General features: G+C 33.2%; 2 protein-coding genes across 2 annotated transcripts; both read left to right on the top strand.

Annotated features, from left to right (window-relative positions):
- The first annotated feature begins 1,400 nt into the window (after positions 1-1,400).
- Positions 1,401-5,206, top strand: LOC123882908 (eukaryotic initiation factor 4A-10). The gene is made up of 5 exons (XM_045931560.1): positions 1,401-1,627; positions 2,809-2,881; positions 2,994-3,100; positions 3,334-3,764; positions 4,360-5,206. Exons 2-5 carry the CDS (start codon positions 2,814-2,816, stop codon positions 4,993-4,995), a joined length of 1,242 nt encoding a protein of 413 aa, XP_045787516.1. The 5' UTR covers positions 1,401-1,627; positions 2,809-2,813; the 3' UTR covers positions 4,996-5,206.
- A 3,652-nt stretch (positions 5,207-8,858) lies between these two features.
- Positions 8,859-19,316, top strand: LOC123882906 (diacylglycerol O-acyltransferase 1C-like). Its single transcript, XM_045931558.1, has 16 exons — positions 8,859-9,461; positions 9,887-9,967; positions 10,317-10,390; positions 10,490-10,565; positions 10,730-10,797; positions 12,369-12,501; positions 12,756-12,854; positions 14,689-14,790; positions 14,910-15,046; positions 16,249-16,330; positions 16,441-16,461; positions 17,006-17,068; positions 17,911-17,958; positions 18,556-18,618; positions 18,913-18,966; positions 19,054-19,316. Exons 1-16 carry the CDS (start codon positions 9,075-9,077, stop codon positions 19,156-19,158), a joined length of 1,593 nt encoding a protein of 530 aa, XP_045787514.1. The 5' UTR covers positions 8,859-9,074; the 3' UTR covers positions 19,159-19,316.
- The last annotated feature ends 190 nt before the right edge of the window (positions 19,317-19,506 follow it).

Raw genomic sequence — 19,506 nt, 5'->3', positions numbered from 1 at the left:
TGACTATGATAAAGTGTTAAAATAGAATAAAGAGCATCAAAATCTATATATACTTGCAAAATCAACAATATAGACTCACTCGTCAAATACAAAGAAAAAGAAACATACAGTAAAATCATAAAATTTCAGAAACATATCATTCTTCTACAACACTAATAACCCTTCCAAATAGAAATTTCACATGCCCATATATGTATGAGGAGGGATGTAAGACATATATATATTATAAAATAATAAATTCACAAAACTGTTTTTATTATAATGGGAATGTCAATCAAAAGGTTTGACACTAAAAAAACATTAAAAGATGTTATTATCTAACTCTTGATTTATCCACAAAAAGAAATGATCTAAAGACTATGATTGATTGATACAATTAGGGTTAGGACTAGTGGTAGGAGAACTATCTAGAATTTATATATATAGATTTGTTTTTTCCATTTTCCTTCTTCATTACAATAGTTTTGAAGAGTTTTCAAATATATATTAATTTTTTTTATGAACATATTATATTAATCAGTTAAATGCACTAAATGTCTGTATATTTTCCAAATATTATTAGTAATGGCGAAGATAAAAAATAGAGATCTTAACTCGTCAAATTGGAATCAAGATTCTCTCCATTTTTTTTTGTCAAGTAGCCTAGTGGCTAGAAAATTAACCTTAAAGGTAAATAAGTGGAGTGTCCAGAGTTCGAACTCCAACTCCTGCACATATGGTGTGATATCTCCACCAACTGAGTTAAGCTCACGGGGACAATGACTTTGTTTGGTAAAAAAATAGCGGATAGCTGATAAGCTAGCTTTTGACGGATAAGCTTATAGCGGATAGCTTATGAGCTAGCTTTTAGCTTATAGCGAATAATGTAGCTGATTGAATTTGTAGTGTTTGGTAAAATTAGCGGTTGAACTAGCTTATAAGAATGAAATGACATAAAAAGATATATTTAATTAATATTTATTTTTTTTCAAGTAAGATGATAGAGGTAAAATCGGAAGAAAAAATGATAAGTATATAAGCTCATAAGCTACTTGAAATAGCATTTGAAATATAAGCTATAAGCTAGTAAAATAAGCTATAAGATTTTTTTTTTTTTAAAAAAAAAATTGTTACCAAACAGAGCTTTTAGCTTATAAGCTAAAAACTAGTTTATTGGCCTTACCAAACAGAGCCGATGAGTCCAATTAAATTTTTTTTTAGTCCAATTATTTAATTATTATATATACTCCTTATATATATATATATATATATATTATAGAAAATCTTCAAATATAAATTATATAATAACTTTTTATAAAAACTTTTATGAATTTGTTTTTTTTTTCTCATGTCAAATGGCGGTTTGACCTGGGGGTACGGGACCAGGGCTAAATACGTAAAATCACATACACTCCCATAGCCAAACGCAAACTAGGGTATGTTTTTTTTGTTGCTATAATCTTCTGTCTTTTCACAGTTCTCACTCACTTGCTTTTCGCAAACAAAAAAAAAACGCTCTTCGCTCTCTCTCTTTCCTCAACTCCGCGGCTTAGATCTGAGGAGTTTTGGAAACCCTAATAACCATTCTCCGATCAACAACTTCATCGCACTTTTTCTCTCCGATCAATAACTCTTTCATCTCCTTAAGGTCGCTTTTTTCTTCTTTCCTCTTTTCCGATTCGATTCTATCTTTTCGCTTTTTTCATATTCGCAGTATCGATCGTTTTCTGAGTAATTTTTTCTTTTGTTTTAATCGATTTACTTGATATAGAGTTTTTAACTTTTGGATCTGTTTGGATTTGTGGTTTTCTATTGTTGATTTTGCACACTGTTTTAATGTTTTTTGAAGTTTGATTGTTATAGATTCTGTTTCTTTTTGGTTTGGTTGTAGCTTATGGTGATTTTGATTGCTTAATTTTCGTTTTAGGTTATGGTTTTGTTAATTAATTTTAAGATCGTATTATATTTATTTTAATCTTTTTTTTTTATCTATTGAGTTAATTTATGCTAATGGTTTGTTTAGTTTTGCTTGTGTTTTTCTTCTTTGTGTGAGTTGACAGAATTATATTTTGGAAACTTGATTTTATTTGAAGTGAGTTCGAACGAAGTGATTTATGTATTGGGATATTTGAAAGTGTATTTTTTTATTGGGATGTATGTATGTATAGTTTGAAATAAATTACTTTGAATTTTTAATAAGCAAAAGGGTATGCACTTTTCTTGAGGTAGATTGAAAATAGTTAAAAGTGTTTGTTTGGTTTGGTTTAAAGGAGGAGGGAGGTGAGTGATCGAAATTGATAGTAATAGTAATTTTTTTGTTAAGACGCGAAGCATGCTAACAAATTATCTGTTTAGTATAATGGGAGGGAAGAGATTTTAATGCAGAAAAGTGTTTAATTTGTATACCATTATAGCTTTTATCTTTTATTATAACAGTTTTTATTATAAAAATTAATTTTTTTGAAACTAGTATTATTTTCCTTCCGAATCTTCCCAGTACTGAAGGGAGCTAAATTGAATTTGGAGGGATTTTGCTGTCCTTCACCCGAATAAACTCCGTGCAAGTTTCTTCAAAAGATGATGTTATCTTGAAAATATTAGGTTACTTCATTTGACACTAATGAGATTTTTATAATTGCTGAAGGAAATAACATTGTCTCTGAGTAGATGCCATGTATGCTACAAACATGAATTTTTGTTTGCTTAACATGTTTTAAGGCAATGAATGGCACATTTGAGCTGGAAATGGATTTTGTTTGGATTGGCTGATTGCCAAATTAAACTTGCTCTAGAAATTGCGTGGTAATATTATTTCTTTTCATCTTGCAGCAATCATGGCAGGCGTTGCACCAGAGGGTTCTCAGTTTGATGCTAAGCAATTTGATTCCAAAATGAATGAGTTGTAAGAACTTATTGTCATTGCTTTGTTCTTGTTTTGAAGTGAAGTGTACAATTCTGTTTTATTATGTTATTCTAATTATGTTTGTTTGATTTTGATAACTCGGCGGCTACAGGCTCACAACTGATGCACAGGACTTCTTCACATCTTATGATGAGGTTTATGATAGTTTTGATGCTATGGGCTTGCAAGAGAATCTTCTTAGAGGCATTTATGCATATGGTAGAATTTATCTTTTTTATCTTCCTTTTTTACTTTCTTCTTTCCTATCTTTAACTTTTAAACAAAATGGGATTTTTTTCATGCTTTCATCTAATTAAAATTGAAATGTAATAGTTTGGGCTCTTTTGGTCCTAAATTTTGTTCGGTTTGGTGCCACTTGCTCTTGATTTCTTTATTGATATAAATGTATGGCCAAATGGCAAATACTTAACCTAATTAGGTTTGTATTTTAGGTTTTGAGAAGCCATCTGCAATTCAGCAACGTGGAATAGTTCCATTTTGCAAGGGACTTGATGTTATACAACAGGCTCAGTCTGGAACAGGAAAGACAGCAACCTTCTGCTCTGGGATTCTGCAGCAACTTGACTACAGTTTGACAGAATGCCAAGCCTTGGTCTTGGCACCAACTCGTGAGCTTGCTCAGCAGATTGAGAAGGTCATGCGTGCACTTGGAGATTATCTAGGTGTGAAGGTGCATGCCTGTGTGGGAGGAACCAGTGTGCGTGAAGACCAACGCATTCTGTCAAGTGGTGTTCATGTCGTTGTTGGTACCCCTGGTCGTGTATTTGACATGCTGCGCAGACAGTCGCTTCGACCTGATGTCATCAAAATGTTTGTATTGGATGAAGCTGATGAAATGCTTTCTCGTGGTTTTAAGGATCAGGTGCCTTTTAATTTTTATTCCTCTTACGATTTTTTTGAACAAGTTATTTCTCTTACAATTAATTTTTAACATTTAATTTTTTTATAGTATAGAATCACTACTTTTTCATACGTGATTTTTTTTGTGGAGTTCGTTGAGTTATAGAATCACATTTCTAGGTATACTTTTTCTGGGAATTCTATCTCTAGGAGTTCAAAATGGGAAATATATTTTCTGGGCATGTTTTTGCATACCTGGAAAACAAACACCTGTACTGTCGGTAGCTAAACTATTACATGGAAATAAGTTCCTTTCAGTTATCTTAAAGATTTAATTTTTATTTGCCTATTTAAATTTAAATAATAACAGGTAGGATTAGTTTTAAAACTTGTTTGAATCATGGGAATATATATTCTGAAGCGCACTTTACTAGCAAAATCATTGCTTGAGTGTAAATAAACACACTCTTATACTGTTGAAGCGAAATTAAAAAAATGAAAATAACTTCCTTTCATTTATCTTGAAGATTTAATCTTCATTGATTTTTATTTGCTTATTGATTTAATGTCCTAAAAGAATTAATGCGTACATGTTATAACCTTCATTTTATTTTCAGATCTATGATATATTCCAGCTGTTGCCATCTAAGATTCAAGTGGGAGTTTTCTCTGCTACCATGCCTCCTGAGGCGCTTGAGATCACAAGGAAGTTTATGAACAAACCTGTGAGAATTCTTGTGAAGCGTGATGAGCTCACCTTGGAGGGTATTAAACAATTTTATGTCAATGTTGATAAAGAGGAATGGAAGCTCGACACACTCTGTGATCTTTATGAGACATTGGCAATCACTCAGAGTGTCATTTTTGTCAACACCAGACGGAAGGTTGACTGGCTGACTGACAAGATGAGAAGCCGTGACCACACTGTCTCAGCAACACACGGAGACATGGACCAGAATACTAGAGACATTATTATGCGTGAATTCCGTTCTGGATCTTCCCGTGTTTTAATTACTACTGATCTTCTTGCACGTGGTATTGATGTGCAGCAAGTGTCTTTAGTTATAAATTATGATCTCCCCACACAGCCTGAAAACTACCTCCATCGTATTGGTCGTAGTGGAAGGTTCGGTAGGAAAGGTGTTGCCATTAACTTTGTGACAACAGATGATGAAAGAATGCTGAGTGACATCCAGAAGTTCTACAATGTGATAATTGAGGAGCTGCCTTCCAATGTTGCCGAACTTCTGTGATGAGATTTTTTCTTCGATCATACTAGAGGGAAGTTGGTTTCTGAGGTAAGTGGTATGTAATGTTTCCCCCCTTTTTGGCCCATTTGTTGTATTTCTGTTTTCAAACCTTGTTTGACCTTTTTAATAGGTGTAGTAATTTATTTTACATTTTCAGTCTGAATATCCTAAGTGATAAGTACTCGCAACATGGAATCCATTATTATTGTCTGAATTGGTGTGTTGATCGTTTTTGCACCTTTCCTAATGAGCAAGTTTTAGATTTAAGTTTTTAGTTATTATTCTGATTCTAATATACGCTGAAATAATTTGATTTAGCAAAGCCGAATCGCTGGCATGGTTGGCACCCAGTAAGTGTTTGTTCATTGGGGACGGTGTGCCATAACATTTGATGATTTAATATCCAGTCAAGTTACATATATTATGCTTTTATTAGTTATAAAACATTGCATTCTCTTGATTGATTGCTGCACAACTATATTCAAATGGCGTTTTTAGTAAAAAAAAATATAGTAGTATTCAAATGGTGTTTAATAAGCTGAACATGGCATTCAGCATCATTTGTAATGATCAGTGTTGTCAAATAAATTTGAATAAATTGCTATTATGCACTACAATATTGAGTACAGGTGTTTGTCTAATATAAGGCATATGGTGGTGATATAAAATTGTAGTTTATGTCAACAAAAAATATTGCTATTTTGTAAAAAAAAAAAAACTAGCTTATGTCCATACAGTTGGGTGGAACTTAACACAATATTTTGTATATAACATGGAATCTATTGGCAATGTTGGATCGGTTTACTGAGTTTCGAATTCTCTAATCTCTAGTCAATTTTGAAAATCAAATTCAAAAACTTTGATTCATAACTAAATATAAGATAATTTGTAATATTTATTTTATATAACTGATTTAATTGATGACTTTAACTGACTTTTTTGATAGTATTTATTTATTTATGAGAGAAAAAAAATTATTATTTGGTTCCAAACTACTACAAGAGAAAAAGAAAAAAGAAACTACTCCCTCTGTTTATATCCATTTCCACATGCTGATGTTTGACCAGATTTGAAGTGCAAAATGTAAGATAAAAATTTATTACTCTTGTAACGCTTGGCTGGCCTGATGGCTGTTCCGTTCCGTATCAATGTTCTGGTTTAATCTCAGAGAAATGGTGCAACCATTGCATTCACCTTAATTCGTTTTAGTTGTTAATGTTCATTCTGCAATTGGCACAATATAATATTTAAACTCAAAAAAAATGGTGTCTACTACATTCACCTTAACTATGGCATATCAACAAATTTCATCCCTTTCTCATTTCAACCCACAATTTTCAATTCACTTTCTTTGTTCAATTACTGGATGAAAATCTCACTATTTTCTCTTTTCAATCCACACCATTTGTGTTGAATCAATTACGTTGAATCAAAATCTGAAGAAAAAAGAAAAGAAAAGGGAAAACGGGATTTGAAAGGTTGAGCTTCAATCAATGTATTATAGGTTAGAGTAGTGGAAGGTCGGGATACTTGTGTTGCATGTCGCATGTCGATTTGGGTTGCAATCTTTTTCTATTTATTTATAAAATACTGATTTTAATACTTTAAATCTGGTCTGTTGAAAATAAAAATCGCCATGCGTGGAACTCGATAACTAGAGCAGATCCGAACTCTTCATAATAGGTTTTGAATTTTCCTTGTGCCAAAACTCAACCCAAATTCCTCCTAGTCAAAGAGCGAGCTCTCAACCAAGTAACTTTTCGAGAGACGGACATAGTTTGAACTTTGTAATTTTGTATAGTCTTTCGATGTCCATATAACATATAGTCAAGTTATGACGTAAGAAGGTATTTGTAGCTTCATTCACAATAAACATAAAAGTTAACGGTTACTTTAACGGAAAAACTAACATATAGGGCACACTTTAAAGTATTAAAGATAAAAATAATGTATTAAAAATTGTGCATTTTATTTTTTTAAAAGTTAAAAATTTATTATTTCAAGAAATAATTACCATTTCTAAAATCTTTAACAATAGTTTGACCGTACTTTAATTATATTGTCAATAATAAGATGTGTCTCCTAAGTATTTTTTCCCCTCCTATGGAGGAACCTTCCAACCCCATTTCCTTCACACTTTCCCCTTCACAACATCCGGTGCTTCGTCCATCAATCTTCTTAAAAAAATCTAATCACTAACAAACAATCGCAATTCACACACACCCCAAAACAAAAGACAAAATATACAATTAATAAAATGCCAATACAAATTCCAAAGTTTCTGTTCGGTTACTGGATTTTTATTATTATATTCTTCACATACAAATAAAAATTCTTATCTTGAATTAGATTTATTTACGGTAGGAATATTACGTGTTACTGTATATATAAGGAGTAAGAATTAAAACTTTGAGTCTCGTTAGCATAACTCAATTAATAAATAGGGACATAATAGATTATTGCAGGATCGGGTTTGAATCGTGATACTCAAACTTATTCATCTTAAAACTGATTTGTCATTCCAACGATCGTATGCCTCCAAATTTATATATCATTGGTTGAACTTGTAATGAGTTAAAGCTAATCTGCCACTCCGACTAAACGAAACACCGCGTTAAGATGAGATAACCAAAAAATGCCGCACAAGTCGACGAACAAACAACAACACCGCACTTAGGTGACAAACACAGAAAAATAACAATTCAAATATATGTGAATAACATTTATTTAGATATATGACAAGAAGAAATGATGGACATGAGTGATTTCGGATAAAAAAATAAGGAGGATAATGGTACAATAAGGCGTGTTGCAACACTGTTTTGGTGCATATTGCATTATCGATACTCAAAGTTTTGTTCATGTTCAATTTTAAAGCGACTCTCAATTACTGGTGGATGCGGTCTGGTTGAAGCATAGAGGCAACTCCGAGTTACTTTATTTGTTGCTAATATTTTTTATATTATGTTGTCGTTTGTAAACTTTGAGATAAAATTTGTTAGAAGACAAACAAATTTAATGTTCATACTCTTGCAAGGGCAATCAATTCTTGAACTAGTTTTTATAAATTTGAGTTTATTCCTTTTTATATCGAGCTTTTATTGATTAATGAAATATATTAAATTTGTTTTGAGGAAAAAAAGTATGTCATTTCTTTCTCGTCATACCTCGCACAAGTGGCCCATCACAATTGACAAGACAACACCCACTCTCTAATTTTTTAATAAGCTTCACTCTCTACTTTTTAATTTATTAATTACCCAAAAACTAATCGTATTTTTGGTCTTTTATTTTATCAAACTCACAAAAATAATCTTCCTATTTTAAAATCAAATTTTTGGTCTCTATTTTTGGATTTGTTGCAATTTTGGTCCTAATTCATTTTTTTCTCACTAAAAATAATGTTTTATTTGCATCCTCCAACATCGAATTTAAAGATGAAATGCCATAATTGAGATCAAAGTTCACTTGTTTTGACACCAAAATTCGTCATTTTTAGGACCAAAATAAAAGCATGAGTTAGAACCAAAATTACAACAAATATAAAAATAAATGACCAAAAAATTCAATTTTAAAATAGAGAAACTATTTTCATGATTTAACAAAATAAAAAGACAAAAAGTACAATGAAACCTTACTCAAAATATAATTAGAGCTTAATTAACCTTCCTCTCTTTCTTACACATTTTGTTTTTATCACATTCTGATATTTCACTTCTATTATATATCAATCATGAAGTGAATTTGACGTAGTAAATGCATGAGCGATACCGTTTATCCAATTTAGATCGACTGTTGAGATTATTTAACTATGTCATAACTAATCTGTTATATAAGCCGTCTGATTTCAAATTAACAACTGTGATTAAATACAGCGCGAAGTGAGCGTATATGCTACACGACCTCATTTAGAATCTTTTTTTTCCATTAATTAAAATTACATTCTCTTGTTTTCTGACTCTCTCTCTCTCTCTCTCTCTCTCTCTCTGTAAAATCACTTTCCTCAGTCCGTTATAAAACAGAATCAATAAAAATTAGTTAAGTGTAATTTCACACCGTCAGGTTCCGTCACCGATCACCTGATGGCAATTTCCGATGTACCGGAAAGCACCGTAACCACTGCAACTGCAACCGTAACAACCATCCAAACCGACTCAGATCTCCGCCACTCTTCTCTACGTCATAGACCAAGCGCCACATCAACCGGAGGCCTATTCGACGCCGAAAGTGCAGCTCAAGATGCGGTTAGAGATTCAGGCTCCGACGATTCATTGAACGGTAAGAACAACAAAGAGGTTAAGGATCGAAAAACGGATCATGCAGGAATTGATAATGCGGTTCAGAACAACGTCACTGATCAAGAAAATGTCACCGATGTTACCGATTTCAAATTCACTTACCGTCCTTCAGTTCCCGCTCACCGGAGAAACAAGGAAAGTCCTCTTAGCTCCGGCAACATTTTTAGACAGGTTGATTTCTCGCTCTGTTTGTTGATTTCAGTTTTGCATGGCTCATTTCGTGACTCATAATCCACTTAATTAACCGATAATTTTATTTTAAAATGTAACTAATCGCATTTTGTTGCTGATATAATAGTAATAATAATTAAATATCATGAACTAATGAGGTTATGGAGTTGAGAGAAAATTATAAGCTATTTTTATTTTTAATATAAAAATATTAAATTAAAGTATGATTAATTGATTAATTTATGTGTTTGATTAAATAGAATGGTACTTTTGAGTTTGTGTAAACTACTTTTGTTTGTTTTGGCATTTTCTGTAATTGTTTTATTTTGGGAATAATTACTAACTACTTTTTTTTGAAAACTCGGTATTTGGCTAAAGAACCGGCTGATTAGAATAATTATTAACTACTAATCGATGAATTACAGAGTCATGCAGGACTGTTCAATCTCTGTATTGTGGTGCTTGTTGCAGTAAACAGTAGGCTTATCATTGAGAATCTAATGAAGGTTTGCTTCTAACTTTTATTCTTGCTAATGTGTATCTATAAAAATGCTAAATGTTACAACATGATTTTCGTTGAAACCACACTACCGTTTATTCCTTCAAATGACAGTTTCATATTTTTCAGATTTATTTTAATTGATATTTGATTAGACAGAGAAGTGCAGCCATGTACTTAATCGTGGGTTTCGTGGTGAATTCTTTCGTATACTATAGCGTTTACTCGTCTATATATCCTGCAAAATTTTAATTTCCAACTTGTAAAAAAATAACTTTATGTGTGTAGGCCTGAAAAGTCCCCTGAAGTAGTGTAGGCAGTATTACTTTTCTAATTTTTTTTTTATATGTTTGCAGTATGGATGGTTGATTAGGTCTGGCTTTTGGTTTAGTTCAAAATCTTTCAGAGATTGGCCTCTCTTCATGTGTTGGTATTGAGTTTGATGATCTCCTTAAGAATAACTTTATTCCTGACATCTACTAAATAATCAACATGACATTCTGTAACAATATTTATGCTTCTTTCACAGTCTTAGTCTTGCAATATTTCCGCTTGCTGCCTTTGTAGTTGAAAAATTAGCACAAAAAAAGAGTATTTCCGAACCAGTAAGTGATTTTCCCAAGTAAGCTTTTATTGTATTTCATGTCTGTTCCTTGATTGTTGTGCAAGTAACAACAGTTTCAGAGCATAATTAATTGTGGTGTGATATTTTTAGTCACATAATTTTTAATATTTAACATGCATGTGAATATTGATTTGAATGTTGCAGGTTGTTGTTCTACTACACATTGTAATTACAACTGTTGCAATTATCTATCCAGTTTTAGTAATCCTCAGGTCAGTATATATAGACTTATAGGTGACTCCTGTGAATCTGTATAAACTTTTTCAGACAATTGTGATCACACATGTATGTATCATATGTCAATGAAATATATGAGCATTATGTCATTATCTAGGAAGGAATATTTAAACATTATTTTTGCATCATGAGAAAAGTTTCAAAGCTGTTTGGGGAACCTCATTTTAGTATTTGGTTCGTAGAATGAAGAAGTTAAATTATCTTTCAAATTATCATAATTAGAACCACAGAAAGCAATGTCAAAGGAACAGACATTTTTTTTTTTTGGATTACAAGAGAGCCGTAGCCCGAAAAGGAAAAACTACCGCATTACAGGATGCAGGTTTGAACAACCAACAAAGTCAGCTAAATAGTATTTGAGCAGGACATTCCTCATATAAAATCGGTGGTCATCCCAATTTTGCTGAAGCAGACTAACAATCCTCTGCACTAAACACCATCCAGCAGCTGCTCCCCCTTGTTTTGAAGCAAGAACTGAGACGACCGCCAAATAGTCAATATTTAACTCGAAATGGAGATATCCACGAGCACGCACTAACTGCAACCCTTCCAAAACTCCCCAAAGTTCCGCTACATATGGCACTACAAACACCCAGACCTTTAGTAAAGCGACACATCCAACCACCATCTCACCCCTAATAACTCCTCCACATCCTGCCACACCACCACCTTTGGAAGCACCATTGGTGTTGATTTTAACCCAACCTGGATCCGCAGGCCAACGGATATCAGTCATTACTTTATTCCTCAAATCAACAGTTGAACTAACATTAATCTGATTTGCATAGTGCTGAACTCGTCTGCTAATTTCCAACCAAGGTCTGTTCGGCATTATGAAGTCATCATCATGAATCAATTTATTACGCCAAGTCCACAGAGCATGACAGGCCTTTGCCCAAAAATTCACCCACTTCTGTTGATTGAAATTAATCTTAATCCAATCCGATAAATCTACTGTAAAGAAAGCCTCACATTGCTGCAAATTGACAGCATTTAACCAAATAACCATAGCCAAGGGACAATCTCTAAGGACACGAAGAGTGGTTTCCATCACATTCCCACAACGGTAACAGTAAGGTTCACCAATGTGCACGTAGTTCAATCTATATCTTGTAAGTAATCTATCATGTTTTATTAACCAAACAAAGCTACGTATTCTTTCAGGGACTTCAATTTTCCACACCTTATCCCAATCATTTGTCATAGCATGCTGTTTAAAATTGCACAAAAGCTCATAAACACTAGCCACTGAGTAATCACCAATACTGGCACCATGCACACACTAATGTCAAGGAACATCAATTTTGAACAACTTTGCTGCTTCTTCATACTTATTTCATCTCATGTGATAAATCCCTATGGCTTTTTAGCATAAAAGTTGACCGCATCTCTGTGGCATTTTTTTTTAAAACAGTTATTTTCCTTATGAGGGATACTGAAAAAATGTATACTTGATGGATATAATATCTAAAATTGAAGGTGTTGGTCATTTCATGGATATCAGTATAGCATAGATATCTTATGGATCTGTTGCTCTGCTGTTCAGGTGTGATTCTGCTTTTTTATCAGGTGCCACATTGATGCTATTGACTTGCATCGTGTGGTTAAAATTGGTGTCATATGCACATACAAGCTATGATATGAGAGCACTCACGGTTTCAAATGAAAAGATAGCAAAGGTAATGTTTAGTTTTAACAGCAAAATTCTGCACGATCAGACTGTAGTCTGTGGTACTACTGTACTATGACTTAATGACATGGAAAAATACTGTTTTATTTCCTAATTTTTATGATAAAATCCATTCTGCTTCCCCTCCAAAGCTCTGTTCTTGGCTTCTTGATGCATGGTGACATTATGCTATAATCTGTTCAAATGAGTGTCTGATGAAAGTTATGTTTTTCCCGTTATTCAATCATGTTACCTGTGGTATAGGGAGAAACAGTGCCCGATACTTTGGATATGGAGTACCCACACAATGTGAGCTTCAATAGTTTAGCATACTTCATGGTTGCGCCTACATTATGCTACCAGGTAACAGAAACTTTTAACCAAAGTGTTGATGTATATAATTCTTCCGCGTGCATTTATTTGGTCATTGTTGCCTTATTTTCGATTCACATCTACTGACATCTGCATGCATTTATTTTTTCTGATTGAAGCACATACAATGCATGTTAGTAAAATTCAATTAAGGATCTTGATATTATGATTCTCACTAAACCATGAACTTCTCTTAGTGTTCTTGATTGAAATTGTTCTCTCCTCTCTGCCGTTTCCTTTCCTGTATCTTTTGATGGTGAAGTTACCTTTTTGTTTATGTCCACACTTTTCTTTTGATGGTGAAGTTACCTTTTTGCTTATGTCTCACTAAACCTTTTTGTTATATGACCACACTTTTCTATTATGTATATGTCCTTTTTCTTATGTAGTTATTTCTCTTATAACTACCTATTTATAAAAGGAAGAAGATAGGGATTTGAATTTATTTTGAATTTCAAAATAAAACCCCTATTGACTAATTACCATTATAGACCAAACAACCATCACACTAGGCCATTTTTTATTTAAATCCAATTTTTTAGTTAAATGAACCATATTAATAGATTATTATTAAAATAATCTAAAAATTCACTCTTTTATGGACTTATTTATGGCTACATTTTTGGTTTGGAAAGTGTTTGAGGTTTTTAGTTAGAGAGAGGCCTTGTCAGAATCTGTTGCACACCCTTTCTCTCTAGTTTTCTCTTTATCTGCTGGTTTTTCTATGTACTGCTTCCACAACTTGTCTCTGATCCTTAAATCAATTCATCCCACTGTCTATTCTGGCATCTTTTTGGCTATCTACTTAGTTTTTATATTCCCTGTTGGCTTCTCCTATCTCTGATTTAGTTTACCCCAACTTTTATCCCGGCTGCTCAAGTGTGATAGGTGTGTGATCTAACTCAAGTATGAATAGAAAATATGAATCTTCATTGAATATTTATTTAATCTCTATGCAAGTAACAGAATGTGAGGTATTTGAGAGACCTGGACTCAACACAAGAATGATCTTCTTGTTCAAAAAAACACAAGAATGACCTTAATTGATACCTTCTACTAACCTTATGACTCCTTTATATAGAAAACCTAACACACAACAAACACCTAACTTCTATAACTCACTAAATGCCATCAGTTAGTGTAGTTAGTTACACTGCAATCAGTTAGTTATACAGGGTCAGTTAGTTACATTGGATCATTATCCCCTATTTTCCCTCCTATACCTTCCTAATAGGAGGTTCCAGTCCCCTATCAGTGTGATTAGCCTTGGCTTATTTCAATTTGCATATATAATTTGGCTCCAGCTATTGTGGTAGATGTGATCTGGCCCTAGCTCTTATCCAAAATGTGGTCTAAACTCAACTCTTATGCCATATGTGATTTAGTTTTACTCTTTTCTCTGATGCAGTTCGGCCCCGACTTTGTCTAAATATACCTTCCAGTGGTGTTCAATATCTCCAAAATATCTCACCAAACCATTATCCTATCGTAAAATATTTTAGAATATCTTACCACTATTTTATTGGCTTTTTAATTTCCTTATTTACATGAGTTATTCTTTATTTAAATTATGATTAGAGTTCTTTCTCTTTCTTTTTTATGGGATTAGGATTATAGTTCTAATATAAATGTTAATGTAAATGTGGGTTATTGTTTTATCTATTGTAACATATTCACAGCAGTATTAATATAATTTTATTATTCCAAGAATTCCTTTTCCTCCCTCTATACATGGAAGACAAAGCACTATACCTTCAACCAAGCTATGATTTTACTCATGTGTATTTTGCACTTATGTTTCTAATGTGATGAATTAATCTTACAGCCAAGCTATCCTCGCACACCTTCGGTTCGAAAGGGTTGGGTCTGTCGACAACTTCTCAAACTGATAATCTTTACAGGAGTTATGGGATTTATAATAGAACAGGTAAGAAGTAGCTGTTAATAAATGTAATTGTCATTCAATCCGTTTTCCCTTCAATTTTCTATTCAATTATCTGCAGATATTTTGAGTGATGACATTTTTTTTTAAAAATGATTTTGCAGTATATGAACCCTATTGTCCAGAATTCACAACATCCTTTGAAGGGAAACTTTCTATATGCCATTGAGAGAATTCTGAAGCTTTCTGTTCCTAATGTTTATGTTTGGCTCTGCATGTTCTACTGCTTTTTCCATCTTTGGTGTGTATTTCCTCTTTGCTCTGTGTTTCAAACACACACACACACATAGGGATGTCAACGAGGAGGGGAATGTGCGGAGGAAGCTTCCCCGTTCCCCGCCCCGAAGTGCCCGCGGGGGAGTTTTTGTCTCCATCTCCGTCCCTACGGAGGAATATTTGTCTCCATCCCCATCCCCATAGACCTCCACAGTACCCACGGAGATCCACAAATATCGAATATTAATAAAATTTCTATATTTTTTGGTCAAAATTATGAGAGTAGTATGACATTATTTTTCCGGTTTTATTTATAAACAAATATTTTGCATCTTTCTTTTTTTAAAAATAAATACAACACATAATGCATTCATACAAAAACCTAATAGCCAAAACATTCCATAATATATAGCAAAGTATGCCTAATCATACAAAAATTCATAACCAAAATATCTCAAAACTGTTTGGTAATTGATAAATATCCAACCAAATTAGACAAATAAAGTTACTTTTGACAAAATATTAAGTAATTATCCAAAACAATAATGTCAAAAAGTATATATGGATGGATTCGGTGAATCCGCGGGGACGGATGCTTCGTCCCCGATCCCCACTCCGAAGTGCCTGCGGGGAAGTTTTTGCCTCCATCGCCGTCCCCACGGGGAAAAAATCTCTGTTTTCGGAGCTCCGAACGGGGCAATCCCCGCGGGGATCCTCTCTGACGGATGCAAATTGACATCCCTACACACACACACACATTCTCTTTTAAAAGCATATTACAATAAAATTGCCTTCACTCACCATAAATTGATGTATCAAAGTCCTACTTTATTGTGTTCGTTGTAGCTTGTCAGCACTAGCAATAGGCACCAAAACTAGCTTCTTCCCTGACAATGTTCAAAGGATTATACATTTATGCGTCTGTTATTGCTTGATTTTTCAACCCTTATGAAATGGAGTGTTTTATTTTATTGATGACCTGTACTATATTTGCCGAGAGATATGAGGAGATCCTGTTCTCCTTTTTCAATCTCTTCTTTCTTCTTATCTATAAAATTATTCTGCTATTGAATAGTTTAGACTTGTATTTGCATGCACAAGTGCTACCCATTATGTTCTGATATGTGTCTTCTTTATGTAGATTATTAAAAGTAAATATTTTCTTTGATAGTGTTTTCATATTAATAGTTACGACATTTAATCCTTCGAGCCACTGTTGGAATATAGGTTAAATATACTCGCGGAGCTTTTACGGTTCGGTGATCGTGAGTTCTACAGAGATTGGTGGAATGCCCAAACAGTTGAAGAGGTAAGCTCTTTGTCCTGGTGTGTTCTAGGGTCTTTTTAGTTAGAATACTTCCATGAAGAAAATCCATGACTCGTTTTTGTTGAATGCATTTACGCTGCTGCGGTCATCAGTATTGGAGGATGTGGAATATGGTATGTTTCCCTTTCAGTCTTGTCTCTACAAAATGATTTCCTGATGTAATTTTTTGGATGGAATTACTGTAAATGTATATTTGATATCAGAGATTTGAGAGAGAAATTATGACTTTCTGAATGATTTTTTCCTAAATAATCTGTGAGGTTACAATTTATTTATACATTAGTTACAGCTTGCCTTGCAAAGCCTCTAGCAAGCCTTAACAGAATTGTAACTGCTAATCATCTGACACTATTTAACAGGAACCACATCAGAGTTGGAATATTCTAGAAACTAACATAACTATAATTTTTAGAAACTCTACACAAAGCCTAGTCATACACACGCAGTACTCTATCAGTGGATGAAATCTAAGGTTATTTTAAAATATTATGTAAGCTAGAAAGTTTGTATTTTCAACTATGGCTTTCTGGCTTACCTTTCCAATATTTTAACGAGTATATGGCCCTGGACCCAGATTTCAGAACATATCAGAATTTTTAAAAATTGTGTAGTTCTAATCCATTGCTATTCAACTGAGTGGATTCCTTCATATTGCAGCCTGTTCACAAATGGATGGTTCGTCACGTGTATTTTCCCTGCATAAGGTTTGGTATACCCAAGGTAATCAAGCATCCTACTATCTTGCTGAATGACCTCTGAGCAATACTTTCTAAGCATACTTTAGACACAACTAACATATTTGTATTCAAAGTAATTTGTTTCTCTAGGACGTTGGTCATCATGATAACTAAATTATAAATTATAATGTGAACAATAATAATGCTATATCTATAGAAATATAAATAAATTATCTTTTCATGCATTACTTGTATAATTTGACATTTTTGGAGTAAGAATGAACTTATTCGGATGTTTTTTCCCCATCAAGCAAGTTAATGTTTTCCATTACTTAAATCAATCATGAAAATGTGCAATTTTCTGGAATTCAAGTTCCCTTAACATGTAATTTTTCTAAAATCTGACCCCATTTCATTTTTATTTGGTTCATTACGTTTTTTTTGGTACATAGACGAAATGGCAAAGCCATCATAAACTCACACACACAAAGTGAGGGAGCCGGGGTTGGAACCCCGGTCATGGCGTCCGGCCTAACAATTTCGGCATATTGAAGACTTGGGTATCGGTAGAAAGTTTTCAACTGATACACAATATTCAAACTTTGCATTTTCTGTTTTGTTACTTCAGATGACTTTTGTATCTGTATCAGGCACCGAGCATGCATTTGTATTTAGATTGACATGATTAAACAAGAAGGTGGAGCTCACTTTATTTCTAGTGTGCTAACCTTGTTGTCCTTCAATATTTGAGTCTTTTTTTTAAGCCATCGGTTAATAACATTATTGTTTATCATTTCTTTGGATTGGAATATCTTTTGTTAAAACATAGATATATTGTTTTTGCTTAGTTTTCTGTGTTTGTGTTGTGATTTTCATCCTATACAGGGTGCTGCTGCTTTGATTGCTTTCCTTGTTTCTGCTGTGTTCCATGAGGTGCGTTCCCCATCTAATGCGTCTCCCTTTTTATTTTGTTTGTTTACATTTTAAAGGGAGGGAACTTTATTCCAAAGAGGTGTATGGTCCACCTTTCTTAGATAATAAGCATGGCTCTTCCACTCCTATTGCAGATATAAATCCAATCTTCCTTTGACCCTTCTTGCTTGAATATCAACATTGTTAATTACTTTCCTTAAATGCATCATAATATTCAGTATCCATACTTTACTCATTAACTATTAATGCCTTCAATCGTCCCCTTTGGGATGTGTAACCTGTGAGAAGGCTCTTTCATAGAAGATCAAGGAAATCCAATATGTGAATCTCAAGACAATATTTTTTAACATCATATCTGCTAGATGATACTGATACTACAACTGATATCTTAAAAATGGATTCTTATATGGCATTCAGCAAACTGTTATATATTGCTCCCTCCGTTCCTTTTTAAGTGTCGTTTTAGAAGAATTTTTTTGTTCCTATTTAAGTGTAGTTACAATGTTTTCTTTAATTAGTTGAGTTATTTATTGTAATTCTATAGTTATAACATCAAATACAATGTTTGCTCATAAATTTTCTTTCATCTGAGTGTAGCTATGCATTGCTGTTCCTTGCCACATGTTCAAGTTGTGGGCTTTTATTGGAATTATGTTTCAGGTAAAGGCTTAGTGCCATATTCTCCTGTTTGTACATTGAATTTGGCTATTATTGAGTTTCAGTTATTATTTTTAATACAAAATTTACTTTTTGTGGTACCCAACTCCCAAAACAATAAATTTCCACTCAAACAGGAATGAAAATCTGAAGTAATAGTTTTCATTTTTCTACAGTCAAGTGAAAGAAAATGTTTTCTAGACAAATTTGTGCAGTTTCAGTTGTTTATAAATATGATATCTTTTGTATTTTATATCAGTTGACATGTAATGATGAATATTTTTGTGCTCTTTCTAGGTTCCTTTGGTCTTGATAACTAATTACCTGAAAAATAAATACAAAAACTCAATGGTATGTCGCTAAAGTTTCCCATTCAAGAATTTTAGTCTATTAATAATCTACCATATCGGTTTTTAATTACTATTTTCTTCTTGCCAGGTTGGAAATATGATTTTTTGGTTCATATTTTGTATTCTTGGTCAACCTATGTGCGTACTACTATATTATCATGACTTGATGAATAGGAAAGGGGAAATTGACTGAAGTAGAATTACATCATTAATGTACATATGTTGCTCTATGTTATCTCTAGTGAGTGGTGACTATCTTCCAATTTGACAGTGGTTCCTATGGGTTAAGCATTTCAATGTGATCTACTTCGCCTTTTTGAAGTTAACTCATCTATGTATTTACTTAATTGATTTGGCACTTCAGCAATACACAAGCAATTTTGAATGCGGCACACTAACAACATTATGTGCTAAAGTGAAGACTTAACTGGTCTCAGATAATGTCGACATAGCTGTATAGCCTAAATGGTTTAACACTATCTATGCATAATGATGGCCAGCATCAGTGTGAAACTTGATTTCTCTGCAAGCATGTTTTTAA

This window comes from Trifolium pratense, linkage group LG5 (genome assembly GCF_020283565.1).
Source record: "Trifolium pratense cultivar HEN17-A07 linkage group LG5, ARS_RC_1.1, whole genome shotgun sequence".
Taxonomy (NCBI): Eukaryota; Viridiplantae; Streptophyta; class Magnoliopsida; order Fabales; family Fabaceae; genus Trifolium; species Trifolium pratense.
This window is presented reverse-complemented; position numbering and strand designations above follow the sequence as displayed.

Bases quoted from the DNA above. Each gene is read 5' to 3' on its own strand.
- LOC123882906 (XM_045931558.1), top strand. From the start codon at position 9,075: ATGGCAATTTCCGATGTACCGGAAAGCACCGTAACCACTGCAACTGCA. The intron at 9,462-9,886 runs GTTGATTTCTCG...GATGAATTACAG, and splicing joins CCGGCAACATTTTTAGACAG to AGTCATGCAGGACTGTTCAA. The intron at 12,502-12,755 runs GTAATGTTTAGT...CCTGTGGTATAG, and splicing joins CAAATGAAAAGATAGCAAAG to GGAGAAACAGTGCCCGATAC.
- LOC123882908 (XM_045931560.1), top strand. From the start codon at position 2,814: ATGGCAGGCGTTGCACCAGAGGGTTCTCAGTTTGATGCTAAGCAATTT. The intron at 3,101-3,333 runs GTAGAATTTATC...TTTGTATTTTAG, and splicing joins TAGAGGCATTTATGCATATG to GTTTTGAGAAGCCATCTGCA. The intron at 3,765-4,359 runs GTGCCTTTTAAT...TTTTATTTTCAG, and splicing joins CTCGTGGTTTTAAGGATCAG to ATCTATGATATATTCCAGCT.